Here is a 12644-nt window from a genome sequence, read left to right on the forward strand (position 1 = left end):
TTTAAAAGAGAAACAGAAAAACAATGTAAAATATGAAAGTACTGTGCATGAAAAATATTACTGACAAAACCTGGTGCAGTTCTAGAAAGTTTTATGGTAATATGCTACATGGTACTCTATAGAGAAAAGAGAATTTTCTGGGGTTTATTTACAGAGAATAATTGACCTATTTCACTCCATGTCTATGTGAGATGGACAATATATGTAGTAAATACCAGCTGAGATAGTGTATTTTTACAGTAGTAGGCAGTCAAAATCAATTTGAAAATTTTTCACACCTAAGTGATATAATAGTATTCTTACAGGAAGGTAATATCACTAATACTGACTGACTCTTCATTGTTTTCATTTTAAAACCCTACGCCTTACTCAGATAATATTTTTTTTTTTCATTTTGGTTCAGTGGAATGTCCATCTAAGAAAAAATAATGGTTAACCTATAACAGGAAAGTTTCTGTGCCTTTTCTTTATTTCCTTTCTAAACTACCTTCCAACTTCCACAAATCTTTCTACAGGAGGAGTATGGAGTGTGTTGTTTCATTGTTATGATATCTTATCTTAAATCTTCTCTGGTAACTATTGACAAATGGTACACAGTAACACTTCCAGTGACTTGCTGTTCAGTATTTTAAAGTAATATAATGCATACAGACCCTATTTAGGCTGAATAATATACACTTTTTGCACGAGCCTGCAAAAAATGGTTGTTGGAGGTGACAGATTTGGCCAGTTCTGCTGTATTTCTTAACAACAAAATTAGGTCATCCTTCCTCGTGTCTTTTCACAACTACAGAGAAGCTTTGTATTTCCATTCTACTTCCGTTATTTCTTGTGCTGCTATCTGTACCATTAACAGAATCAATAAAATCATATGGGCTGCTATTTAGAAATATTTGTCTCAATAAACAGTAATTTTGGCTTAGCCTAGGAACATAGCTTGGTTAAAAAATGTGGAAACCTTGATAAACTGCAGTGTTTTCAGTATTAATTGTTAAATGATGTAATCACATAAGAATCTGGTGCATCCTTGTTGTTACTTTACTACAAAACAGTGTTGCTCTCCAGCCCACAGGAATTTATCATGACAGTGAATTTTCTTCACGTAGAGACCTTGAATCTTTAAGGCATCAACCTTGTGTCCTTCTGATCAAAATTAACACTTACTAGTTCCATATGTAATTATTAGCATCAGATACTTGTTCAAGGAAGACTCCTCACGTGGTATATCCATTATCTTTTCATAAAGGTGATCAGTCTTTTCCCATCACGGGTTCTTAGTTGTTGGAACTATACTCTCACATGATGATTTTTCACATTCAATGTCCTTCTTCTCCACTACCACCTCAAAAAATATATTGCAGAACATTTTTATCTTTTGTCAAAGGCCTAGATTTATTTTGATTTGGTTCCACTGCCTGTCTTTTACCAGTTCTTGTCTTGTCTTTCGTCCCCTCTCTTTCAGAGGATAAAGTATGGACAACTGTGTACCATGATCTGCAAATGCAGACTTCTGTGGGAGGCAACAGCATGGAGAAGTTATCTGTACTGCAGCTCAACTATAGTGCAACAATGGACCAGATTTCTGCCATTACCAGTAGTGCTGAATACTGTGAGCAGTTTATCTCCTACTCTTGCAAGATGTCCCGGCTGCTGAATACACCAGGTAGGCTGAGAATGGGATATCCACTAAATATGGTGTTAAAAAACTTTATCTGAACAATTTAACAGGTATTGCTGTTAGACTAGTTCATTCATTGAACAGACTTCTTTGTTCTCCTTCATTAAAGTTGACAAAGAGGTAAATAGCTAAAAATACAGAAGACATTATTTTCTTTTTAAAAATTACCTGTTTGCTTACTACTAAAATGATTTTTATTGCACTGTGTGTTTTTGTGTTCTTCTCTCAGATCTGTTGCTCCTTAAAGCAGGAGGCTTTTGCTAAACATGGTAACTTTTAAAGTTTAATCAATAGAGGCATTGAAAAATTGCTTTGAACTTTATCCTGTTTTTCTGGTTGTCAGTTTTCATATGCTACAAGCAGCAAGGGCACTGACTGAATAAGGGCTGGAATTTTCCCACTAATATTTCTGAAACAGTTTCTTAAACACAGAGTATTTCTGGGTAATCAGATGCCTTACACATTGTAGGGACTGTCATGGTCAGTAATGTAATTGTGTAAGAAATGATATGCTGTTACCTACAAGTAGATTCATTATAAGTTTCTTCTTTTGCTGTGTAGCTTTACTGGAAGAGAATAGTTCTAGTACTGCTTTCTGTATACGCCTCCTCAACAAGTGTTACTTGTAAGTGATAAAGACAAAAGTATTAGTTGTTCCAGAATTAGTAAAGCAGCACATAAGGAAGGAATTCCATTTTAAAAACCCTTTTAATATGCATCTAATACTTTATGTATGTTCTAATTGTATATGATAGATTTTCATGTTAAATAAATCTTAATGGTACTTAGGGAAGACTGATTTATAAGTGGAAACATATAACACATTTTCATGATTGTGAAATGAGTTCATTGTTATAAGAGCAATCCAAATGCATTTCAGATTAATTTCATGGCTGCATGCTTACTTTAGGGTGCTTCCCCTCATGAATTTGTTTTGATATATTTTCTTACGGTGCTATAGATAAGGATTCATTTGGCATGCATGTGCATCTTATTCCTATTTCCATAAGCATTCCGTTAGTTAATAGGCACTGTAATGCTTGTTACTCCCTCTCCCTCCTTCCTATTGTTTTTTTAACTTTTCTAACGCGTGCTTTGTCTCTGTTGCTGTTATTTTGCTCAATTTAGCACAGCACAGAGATTCTGCACTGTGGAAAATGATTTCTTCTTTCTTGGGCCTTAATATATAGGATCCTGAATCATGTTCATAACTAGAAGTATTGTGATTAGATTCTGCTGATGGATACAAGCTCCCTACTTGCATACACTTCAGAAAAGTTGTATATGGATGTATCTTTGGGCAGGTATTAGAAGGCAGATTTATTTGTTAGTGGAGCTGGAGATAATGTGCTTAGAAAGCTCATAGCTTACACAGAGTACAGTGTTAGATTCTTCTTCTTGAAATGTATAAGACTATTATTTCTGGACCAATTTGTGATTGTTAGTATATATGTATATTATAATAAAATAAATATACACCATAATTGCAGGTGTTTGCCCTAGATTTAGAAGGACAATTAAGCAACATAATTTACTGAAATTTTTTAAAGAAATAATCAGTTCCAACTATTTGCATTTTTAAGGTTCTTAGAAATTTGCGAGCATCCTTTGTAACTATTTCCTTTTTCATGTTTTAAACTTTTTTATGGAAAAACAAATTCTCTTAAAAACTAGTCTTTTGGTATGGAAAGTGAGTTTCCACAGGTATTCTCTAATGTGTTATTTTTTCCTTTTAAGTGAGAGAAAGAAGCAACAAAGGCAGATTATTTTAACCTGGACAGTAACAAAAAATTACACTGCAGTGTTTGCATAACACCTGTAATGGTTTGTACACATAGAACAGCAGTGATTTGTGTGTTAGTGGGGAAGAGGCCAATCCATTTTCTTTCTATGTGTTCTTGGCTTCAGTCTATGGTTTCTAAACCAAAGAACTAATTTTTCACACCTTTCTCTGTTTTGGAGGATTGCCATATTTGCTGAATATATTATGACACCCTATTCATCTCACAGCACAGCTCCAAGTACTCATGTGGCTTCTTCCACCACTGAGCTTTTTGTATAAATCATTGCAGTATGGTGCCCACACAAAGAAATTTTAAAAATATTGACATTTATATATTCCTTGGGAAGTGAGAACCTGATGGTATTGCAGCCAGTAGTAAAACCTCTCTAGGCTTCACGGGATGAGATTAGGATTTCTGACCTTGACCACAGGTGCTTTTCTAGGCCAAAACTTTTTTGTTTACACCTTCCAGATGTTTAACTAACCACTTAAGATAGAAAGCTCCTTTTTGTTTTAAATTGCATCAAAGAGAATTGAGAAAATGGAGAAGACAGTTCAGCAACTCAACTTTTTCACCTTTTCATCTCCTGGGGATCGTGCCACTTTACAACACAATTCCTTCTCAGGGAGAAATTGCTCAGTTAATATATTTAAACAAATCAGGACCCAAGCTCTTTATTGATCTTTTAATGGCAAATAATTAACAAGCCATCAATGAACTATAGTTTTTGCTGGTTTTAGTTGTGCATTTCCTGGCAAGGTAAAAGTATATCCAATTGCACTAATATATGTTCTGCTGCTAATAATAGCTTAAATAATTTTTTGTATGAAGTGGAAACTACATAGAAATTCTGTGTTTGAGGAAAGTCTTCACATTACTAAACCTGTTTTGTTGTGGGGTTTTTTTTGGCTGCAGGCACAAAAGTCAAAGAATTCTCATTGTCTTGTGATTTCAGACAGATACATCAAGAGTAGTCTGTACAAACTAAGAATTCTCATTCTTCTGTTATGACTTTTAGACTTTAAGGTCCATGCCTTTTTTTCTTAATAATGGACTTTCATCCAAGCAAAATAACATGTACATCCCACCAAACAGATTAAAATCATTGTTGACAGTAGGGATTGGGAATGATTTTGCAGGTAACAATGCCATAGCCTTTCCATGTAGTCTGAGGGAAGATAGTAACAAGATGTTTCATGTAAATTAAGTCATAAATGACATCTGGAAACACTCCTGGAAACAGGAATGTCATAAGGCTCTAGGATAATTCAGGTTTGAAGACACTGAAGAATGTCATCTCGTTCAATTATCTTCTCAAAGCTGAATGAACAGTCCACGTCTAGTAATAAGCAAAGGTTATGTGGAAACGCAATTTTCTGTCTTTACTGTTTTGTCTTTGGGGTATTTTTTGTTTGTTTTGAACTTGCAGCCCAATATGTTATAAATTATGTTCAAACCTATGGGTCTGTTTCAAAGCCTTAACTAAAGATCATCAGAAAAACAAAATTAGTTAAGATAGCTTGGTGACTTTCTTCAGAAAGTGCAAAATGAGAAACATCTGCTGAAAATACACCATGTTATCATAATAAAAAGGAAAACTATCGGTACACTGTAAATTTCTGAGGAAGCCATTTTCAAGCAGGGATCCTGCAGTGGGATCCTGACTCTGATACAGATTTCCTCTATGATTGTAACAATTTTTATTTTTATTACCAACATGAGATTGATGCTCCTTATTGTCTATATTGTCTATTTAGATCATATGTTTTTTCTTAGAATAGGAATTCCTTTGTGAATATGCAGTTATTATCATGACAGAGGCTTAATCTTGGTAATTCAAGTAACTATTGCAGTTAAAAAATGAATGAAATAGTAAGCCCATGGATCATAATTGCAACCTAATATATATGTAATTTGAAAAATAATAAACACCAGACTTTTTGGTTTGCTTTTCTCTTTTATATTTGCATTTCTCATGTCCTCTTTTCTTCTTGTTTCCTTGGAAACTTCCATTTTGAGAGAATAATAATGTTTAGTACTGAGAATGTGCAGAAAGCTTGTTTTCTAAGTTCTTGATGTCCAGTTGGTATGGTAGGTGATAGGACATTTGCCTTATTTGCAAACAGGAACTTGGAGACAGAAGAAAGTTCTTTTGTGCCCACTGATTAACAAGGGGGGGAAAGGCAATGCAGTCTGTAGTATCATATGGCTCTTATAGAAATAAACTTCCCTTCTTCGCTGTAAGAAACAAAATTATACAGAGAATAGTGATAGGATATACTCATAGAACACAAAAGGGTAGTTAATAAAATTATCTTCATCCACTGTTTTCATGAGACTTCCTGATAACACATACATGAGACTTCTTGGGTATGAAATTTTCCATGGGCCACTGATCTTTACCTCCAAAATGGGGAGGGAACAGCATGCTGGTTCTTCCATTCTTCCTTTTACCCTGGGAATAAGACCCTGAAGGGAGGTGGGCTGCTCTGTTCACTGTATCTGTGTCTTGTCATTTCCCACAGCTGTAGGAACTGTAACAAATAATCAGAGAGTGGGAGCTAAAAGCATAGATACAGAGAACAGAACAAGATCTGTTGGTGCTGTGTTTCAATTTTTATTCCTATTCACTGTGCCTGCAGGCAGCATATGAAAAACATATAGCAGAGTTACTGCAGTACATGAATTACTGTTTCATGCCTGTTTGTCTCTGGAGGAAATAAGACAGCAGCTTCATGAATTTAGGACTTTAACAGGTGAAGTAGAAAACTTAATTTGATGTTTGGTTGTTTTAGTTACAATAAAGCAATCATAATACCAGTAGGAAGTAAGATTTATGCGTACACTGAGATAAAAACAAAGTTAAAAATTGCAATATGGTATTTTTTCCTAAGTTACCATCCAAATCAGAACTTAATAAACTTATGAACTTTCCCATCACTACCCACTAATTGATTTAGAATGCTAGTTGCAGATATAATTCCTGCTTCATAAGATTTCTTCAGAAAGAGTCTGAGAGAGGAATGGGATTTCAGCAGTCCTACGGTGGTGAATGGGAGCCTCTCCAAAACTTGCTTCAGCACCCTGTTTTCCATGTTCTTTCAGAAAACATGCCCCTAAGCTTTATGTATCTTGTCCAGCCTTAAGAATATTGATTGAACCCTTCTTCTTAGTGTTCTAGAAAAGCTGATTTCAACTTCTAGTAATTTTTAAAGCACAGGGGAAGCAGGAACAGTGACCTTGCTCCACTCTGATCTACATGCTCATGTCCTAGAAATGGAAACCTTCAGCTTTTGGTGATTTCATTTTCACTTAGTCGTTGTCATGTTGCCATAAAACAGAAGATGACAATAATTCATGCGCTAAATGTTTCTCATTAAATACATACCAGTCCTCTTAGGTAAAAGTTAGACAAATAAACAGTTAGTTGAAGAGGTCATTTTTTCCAGTCCATTGCTAACACACCCTTCTCTCATGTCTTCGTTTTGCTCTGCACCTTTGCTTCTCTCTTAGCAACTTCTTTGCAGCTTTTTGCAACTGTGATCACTGAGTCTCCTAGTTTCACTTTATCTTCATCATTCCTTTAGTTGGTGAACTATTTTTGCTAATTTTCCAAGTTTTCATTGCTATTGTGCAAGAACTAGACTTAATCCAGGATCATTAGATGAAAAAGGCTACATGTTGCTTTGGTGTTTGGTTGTTAGAAATAATAGTAGTTGATAAAAGCTTAGTGAATATTATAAATTCTCTATGGAAATTGTAACAGAAGTGCTGTGAACCCTAGTTTCTTTCCTATGCCTTTTTAAGAAAAAGTGGGGCATCAGAGTTTCAACTTTGCAGTTCTAGCAAAATGTCCTCAAACAATTGTTTCTCATACCCTCTCTCTATGTGAATGTGTTCTACCTATTATGGGAAAAGATTCATTATCTTTATTTCTTGAAAGAAAGATAGCAGAAGGCAATAATTTCTCCACTTCTTATAATGCATCATATTTTATAAAATCTGTTTAAAATCATTCATCGTTATTGTTTTCACAGAAATGGTCACAGACATTGCTTCTTCACAAGCTCAGGTTGTTTTGGGGAAAAGTTATCTTTCTTGATGAATGACCAAAACAGACTAGTTTATTAATTTCTCAGATAAAATGGACCTAGGTAGTGTATCATTGCATGTCTTGACAAGAATTTCTCCTCACTCATATACTAAATGCATTTGCACTACTCTGAGTATATTTTTCTTATTCTTATCCTGAGATAAACATGTCATAAAGAAGAGCATATATGAAGAATACAGTTAAAAATACACAGTTAGGATGGCACTTTCCCTACTGTGTTGTGGTCTTTTTTTCATTGCCCTGTGTTGCCCTTAAGATGACCAGTGTTCAATTATTATTGAAAAATAGCCTGCCCTGTTTTCATGGATGAGATGGTACTGTTTCATTTCTGGAGGCTGGGACTTTTACCCTTTCTCTGAAGGTTAAATGAGGCTTTCCTACATTCTAACCTGACAGCCTGGGGCATTGAGCTATAACTTTTGTATTTGGTTTTACATTTGAAAACTTTTCTACTTCTCAGGAGCCTCTTTAAACAGCCTTGAGTTTATATATGGAGTTTGGGAATACTGGAACTGCTTTGTAAGAATCACTTTTTGTTGTTAGCAATGTTACCAGATCCCACCCCCTGTATCATGCCGGTTTTTCATAGTGAGTTCAGATAAATCTCTGGAACACAGCAGAATGCATATGAACAGAATATAGAGAATGGATATGGTGTGATTGTTAGCATATGATAGTGGATCAAGGGTTGGATTTGATGATCTAGAAGGTCCCTTCCAACCCAGCTGATTCTATGATTCTATTATTCTATATTCCAGGAGTATGTTGGAGTATTTTTTACTGTACTTTTTATGTATTCATGCTTGATGTTATTTATCAAATCAGTCTGTTAAAATGTTTTTCTGGATTGTCTCTGAAACAGAGTGCCTGAGATAGTTTTCCCTTTTCACCTTATGAACAACTCCACATGCATTTTCTCTACTTTTCCATGTTTTCTTTGTAACGTAATCCATTCTTTTCATAAATCCTCTTCACCGATTTCATACTCAGTCTGCCTACATTTGTGAAGGTTAAAACAATGTCACTTAGACCAGCCAAAGTTGCTTGAATATGTATGAGGACAGAGTTTCACTAATGGTTAGTGTGTATGCAAAAAATACCACCTATTATAAAATCAGGTTCACGTAACATCATTGCCATCATAATCTGGGGCAGGTGAGTGCATTGTCCCCTTGAATTTTTGTGCCTGTGTGTGTCTGTAGCATAAGCTATAGGTACCTGTAGATTTCTTTCTGTAGATCTATATCCATAGATCCATATATCCATAGGTATTTATATAGAAGGAGAGGGCCTCCAGATAGTGATCACTTCTTTTTAGAAGGAATTACTTCAACAAGATCCTTTTCCAATATATCTTTTGATATATTTTGTTATGTGATATCACTCAATGTGAGAAGACTAAGATGCCTGATTAACCCCTGATTTTCCATAAGTTAGAACACTACTAAAAAGACATATGGACAGTAAATTCTATTTTCAAGAAATTTGTGTAGCCAGCAAAAATGATTCATGATCACTTCCTTAGATTCTTGGGATAAGGAGTGGGAAAGATACTTCACTTCACTTGATTTACAGGATTTATTGATTTTAAAAAAAATTGATAACCATATTTTCTGGGAAAATGGATCTGCAGATTAAAAAAAAAAAAAAAGAATACTTATCATATCTACTGGTGGAAATTAAACACTGAATCTGGGCATATGTTGACCAGTGCAATGAGAAAGATGGAGCTGCTATCAAGATGCAAAAGACTGAAATGCAGTCCAGCATTTCAGAAGCAGCAGCTAAAGATTTGGAAGCAGTTACTAATTTAGCTGCTAAACTATAGTGAGTTTCAGAAAGTGGCAGCTGGTTAGTACATGCTGCTTTCTCAGTTACCCTAGGAAGGACCTATTTTACTGGTTTCTATTGGAAGTGTACCCCAATACTGCTTTGCAGAAGTAGATGGAATCTTTCATTAGTCAGCATGGACTCCGTAATGCAAACATATGATCCACAATAGTGGGGTTTCACCTACAACGTTTTAAGATCCTGTGCATTGTCACAACAGCAATGATGACGCTTTGTTTAAACTACAGATATGTAATTAGATACACTTTACTTAAGGATAGATCTTACTAATTAAAAATTTGAGATGTATTTAATATCTGCCAAGCTATTTTTAAAATTAAATTTACCAAAGTACCTGCGTAGATGAAGAGTTATAATGAATGTATTGTGCCAAGATTAAATTGCATCCACAAAAATATTTGTATTTTGAAACATTATACGCCATTTGACAGAATCTTTTCTCCTACTACCTTTACAACCAGCTTTCTGCCAACATTGGTCCATCTCAAAATTTCTTTTAAGATTTTTTTCTCTTTTGCCTTTGCTCATTCCTCTTTGATGTTTTCTTCTGTCTCAGTCTCTGATATTTGTAACATAATCTGATTTCATATATGCTTTTATAAAATCTTAATAGTATTTAAAGTGGTGTTACTCTTGAATGACACAGGAGTAGCAGATCAAAGCTTCTTTTCTTTTTAATCATCTGTCCCCTATGGCATGGACTGTGTTTTCATCATTTTTTTTTTTGCAAAGCACTGTGTCAAGTAGTAAGAATGTTTAGAAGAGAAACTGAACCAATTTCTTTTCTGGAAAACCTGAAATTGCAAAAAAGAACAAAAAAAAAAATTGTCAGACATATAATTCGTCTGTAAATGCCAATTTTTCACCCACAGATCTAAAAATATCTTAACAAAATCCTCAAATGTTAGGGGTTTTTTTATTTGGTTTTGTTTTTTAAAAATTTTTGTGCAAAGTGTATTTGAATGTAGCAGTAATGAGGAACTGAGAGGACTACTGGCAACAACTTAGTTCTCAATACAGACAAACATTTACCATACTAAGCAGAGAGCAAGTTTAATCACATCTTGACCCTTGCTCTGGTTGATAGTGCACCTTGATTTGTTGCCTGATGGCCAACTCTGGTGTTCACAACCATTTTCAAGTACAGGAACTCTGTAACACCAGCAAGACTTTGTGAACACAGAAATAATAAAGGAGGATAATGATTGGTCTGCCAAAGGCCTTTCCTCTGATAAAGGTAGGGTTTTACCCACAGAACTTCTTCCTAACATCCACTTGGCTCATTTTTAAATTGGAGCAACTGAATATACTCATTTCAATGAGAAATGCATAGATAATCAATTCATGTTTGCCTACAGCATCCCAATGCCAATGTGTACTTTTCTTTGGACTCACGTGCAGACTTCATATTGTTCAGTAGCATCTGGACAAAAGAAAGGTAATCTAGTTACCCATTATGTCAAATCACTTGGTATCCTCTGTGGGCTGACTGTTAGGGTTTTGTATTCTATATAGATTCCAGTGAGCATAAGAAAAATAAGAAGAAATGTTTATATATGTATTACTGTTGTCAAGTTTCAACTTTATTCAAAGCAGTGCAACTACATGAACTAATGCTTAAAGAAAGAGAAAAAAGTTTTATTGTTTTTTGAATGGCATGCTAACTTTGGTAATCCTTTTACTGTATACCTATTCATCAAGAATTCACTGTCTATCTATATTTTGAGAACACAGAAAAATGCAGAAAAAAATTTCATGTCAGTTCAATCTGTTAAAGGATCCTTTTTCTTTGTCTCTCAAACTATTTAATCCTTGCTAGGAGTTATGACTGAGGAGTGATAATAGAACAGCTCCTCATCTTTGTCAATGACTGAAAAATAGCAACACTTTCTTGCTAACAAAATCACGAATAAGTAAGTTGATCACAATTTAAAACCAAATTTAAAATTATTTCTCTCCTACTTCAGGATATTCTTTGAGATTTCTCTCAGATTAAATGCACTGCAACACTAATGGTGGCAACGTGGACCTTACTGAAGTCCTATCTCCACTATTAAGACTGATTATTAACATTTCACTAGAGTGGGGTAGTGAACATCTTCTTGCTGCTATTTTATTCCTCATACCTCTGTATTTCATCAGTAAAATTAGTGGCATCTTCAAGTTGTCATTTTTCATGTTCATAAGTCTCCCTGCTCTCTTAGTCATTCATTTTAAGACGTGTTTTGATTCATAAAATAATTTGGTTTCAATCAAAATGAATTCTCAAACATCAGGCACATGGCACTGGGTTTGACCTGTTTGTGAACTAAGAGGGAGTAACACTGAGTGTTCAGGTCAGGGCGAGGAACATTTGCATTGCTCCTCAGAGCCCTGTACTCCAAATACATCCTGGATATGCCCTGAGTAACCTGAAAACTGTGTTTCCTGCAAGTCTGGATATCCTCTCAATGTAAATGCAAGAGCATGGGTAGGCAGGGAGACATAAGAATTATGGTAGATTCTCTAATGGGAATTAGAGAAGGGCCAGAGCGGTAAAGCACTCCAGAAAGTACTCTTCCTTTTGCAGTCAGGGCTCCTGGGACGCATGCCCAGGGATTACTACTGTGGGGGACACTGGGAGCCCTTAGCTCTATTCAGCACTGCTGAAGAGTGGTACAAGCCCTCTCTGAAGCCACAGAAGATGTCTTTGCATTGTGCAACAAATGTAGCAAATAGAAAACCTTTGAGTGCATCCTCTCTTTCACATGCAAGTGGTTTAGCATGATTCTTGTAGCAATAATATATTTCCTTTTGCAGAAGCTTTTATTACATCACTTATTATCCTACAAACTAAAGGGATAGCATGTCTGCAAATCACAGAATATCTTGAGATTGTATTCGTGGTATAATAATTTATCCAAGACGGCAAGGAATAGCTTGTTTAGGTCTGTATCAAAGGGCAAAATCTATATTTAATAAGAAATAAGTTTCTTGAATAAAGTTAAAGGGGAGTTAGAGCAAGCAACTTTTTCTCTCTCTGTCTCTCTCTCTGGGTTTTAAATAATCCAGTTAAGGGGATTATTTATTATTTAAAGAGAAATTTAAGAAATGGTAATGACTGGGATTACTGTTATTCTGGAAAAAAACAGGGTTCTGGTCTCTTGTGTATTTTCTTATAGAAAAATAATGTGACAAAATTCTGAAAAAAAATAAGTCAAGCTTGGTATTGCCAATG

General features: G+C 35.0%; 1 protein-coding gene across 4 annotated transcripts in view; it reads left to right on the forward strand.

The window, feature by feature from the left end:
• The window catches only part of CNTNAP2 (contactin associated protein 2), a 1217517-nt gene that overhangs the window by 909453 nt on the left and 295420 nt on the right, over nucleotides 1-12644 (forward strand). For all 4 annotated transcript variants that reach the window (XM_051768491.1, XM_051768490.1, XM_051768493.1 and 1 more), the window contains one exon: nucleotides 1463-1663. In XM_051768491.1, the coding sequence (XP_051624451.1) occupies nucleotides 1463-1663 (201 nt within the window). The remainder of the gene's footprint in view (nucleotides 1-1462; nucleotides 1664-12644) is intronic.

The sequence above is a fragment of the Manacus candei genome, unplaced genomic scaffold, assembly GCF_025592945.1.
Source record: "Manacus candei isolate 608988 ecotype Guabito, Panama unplaced genomic scaffold, ASM2559294v1 h1tg000095l, whole genome shotgun sequence".
NCBI classification, from domain to species: Eukaryota; Metazoa; Chordata; class Aves; order Passeriformes; family Pipridae; genus Manacus; species Manacus candei.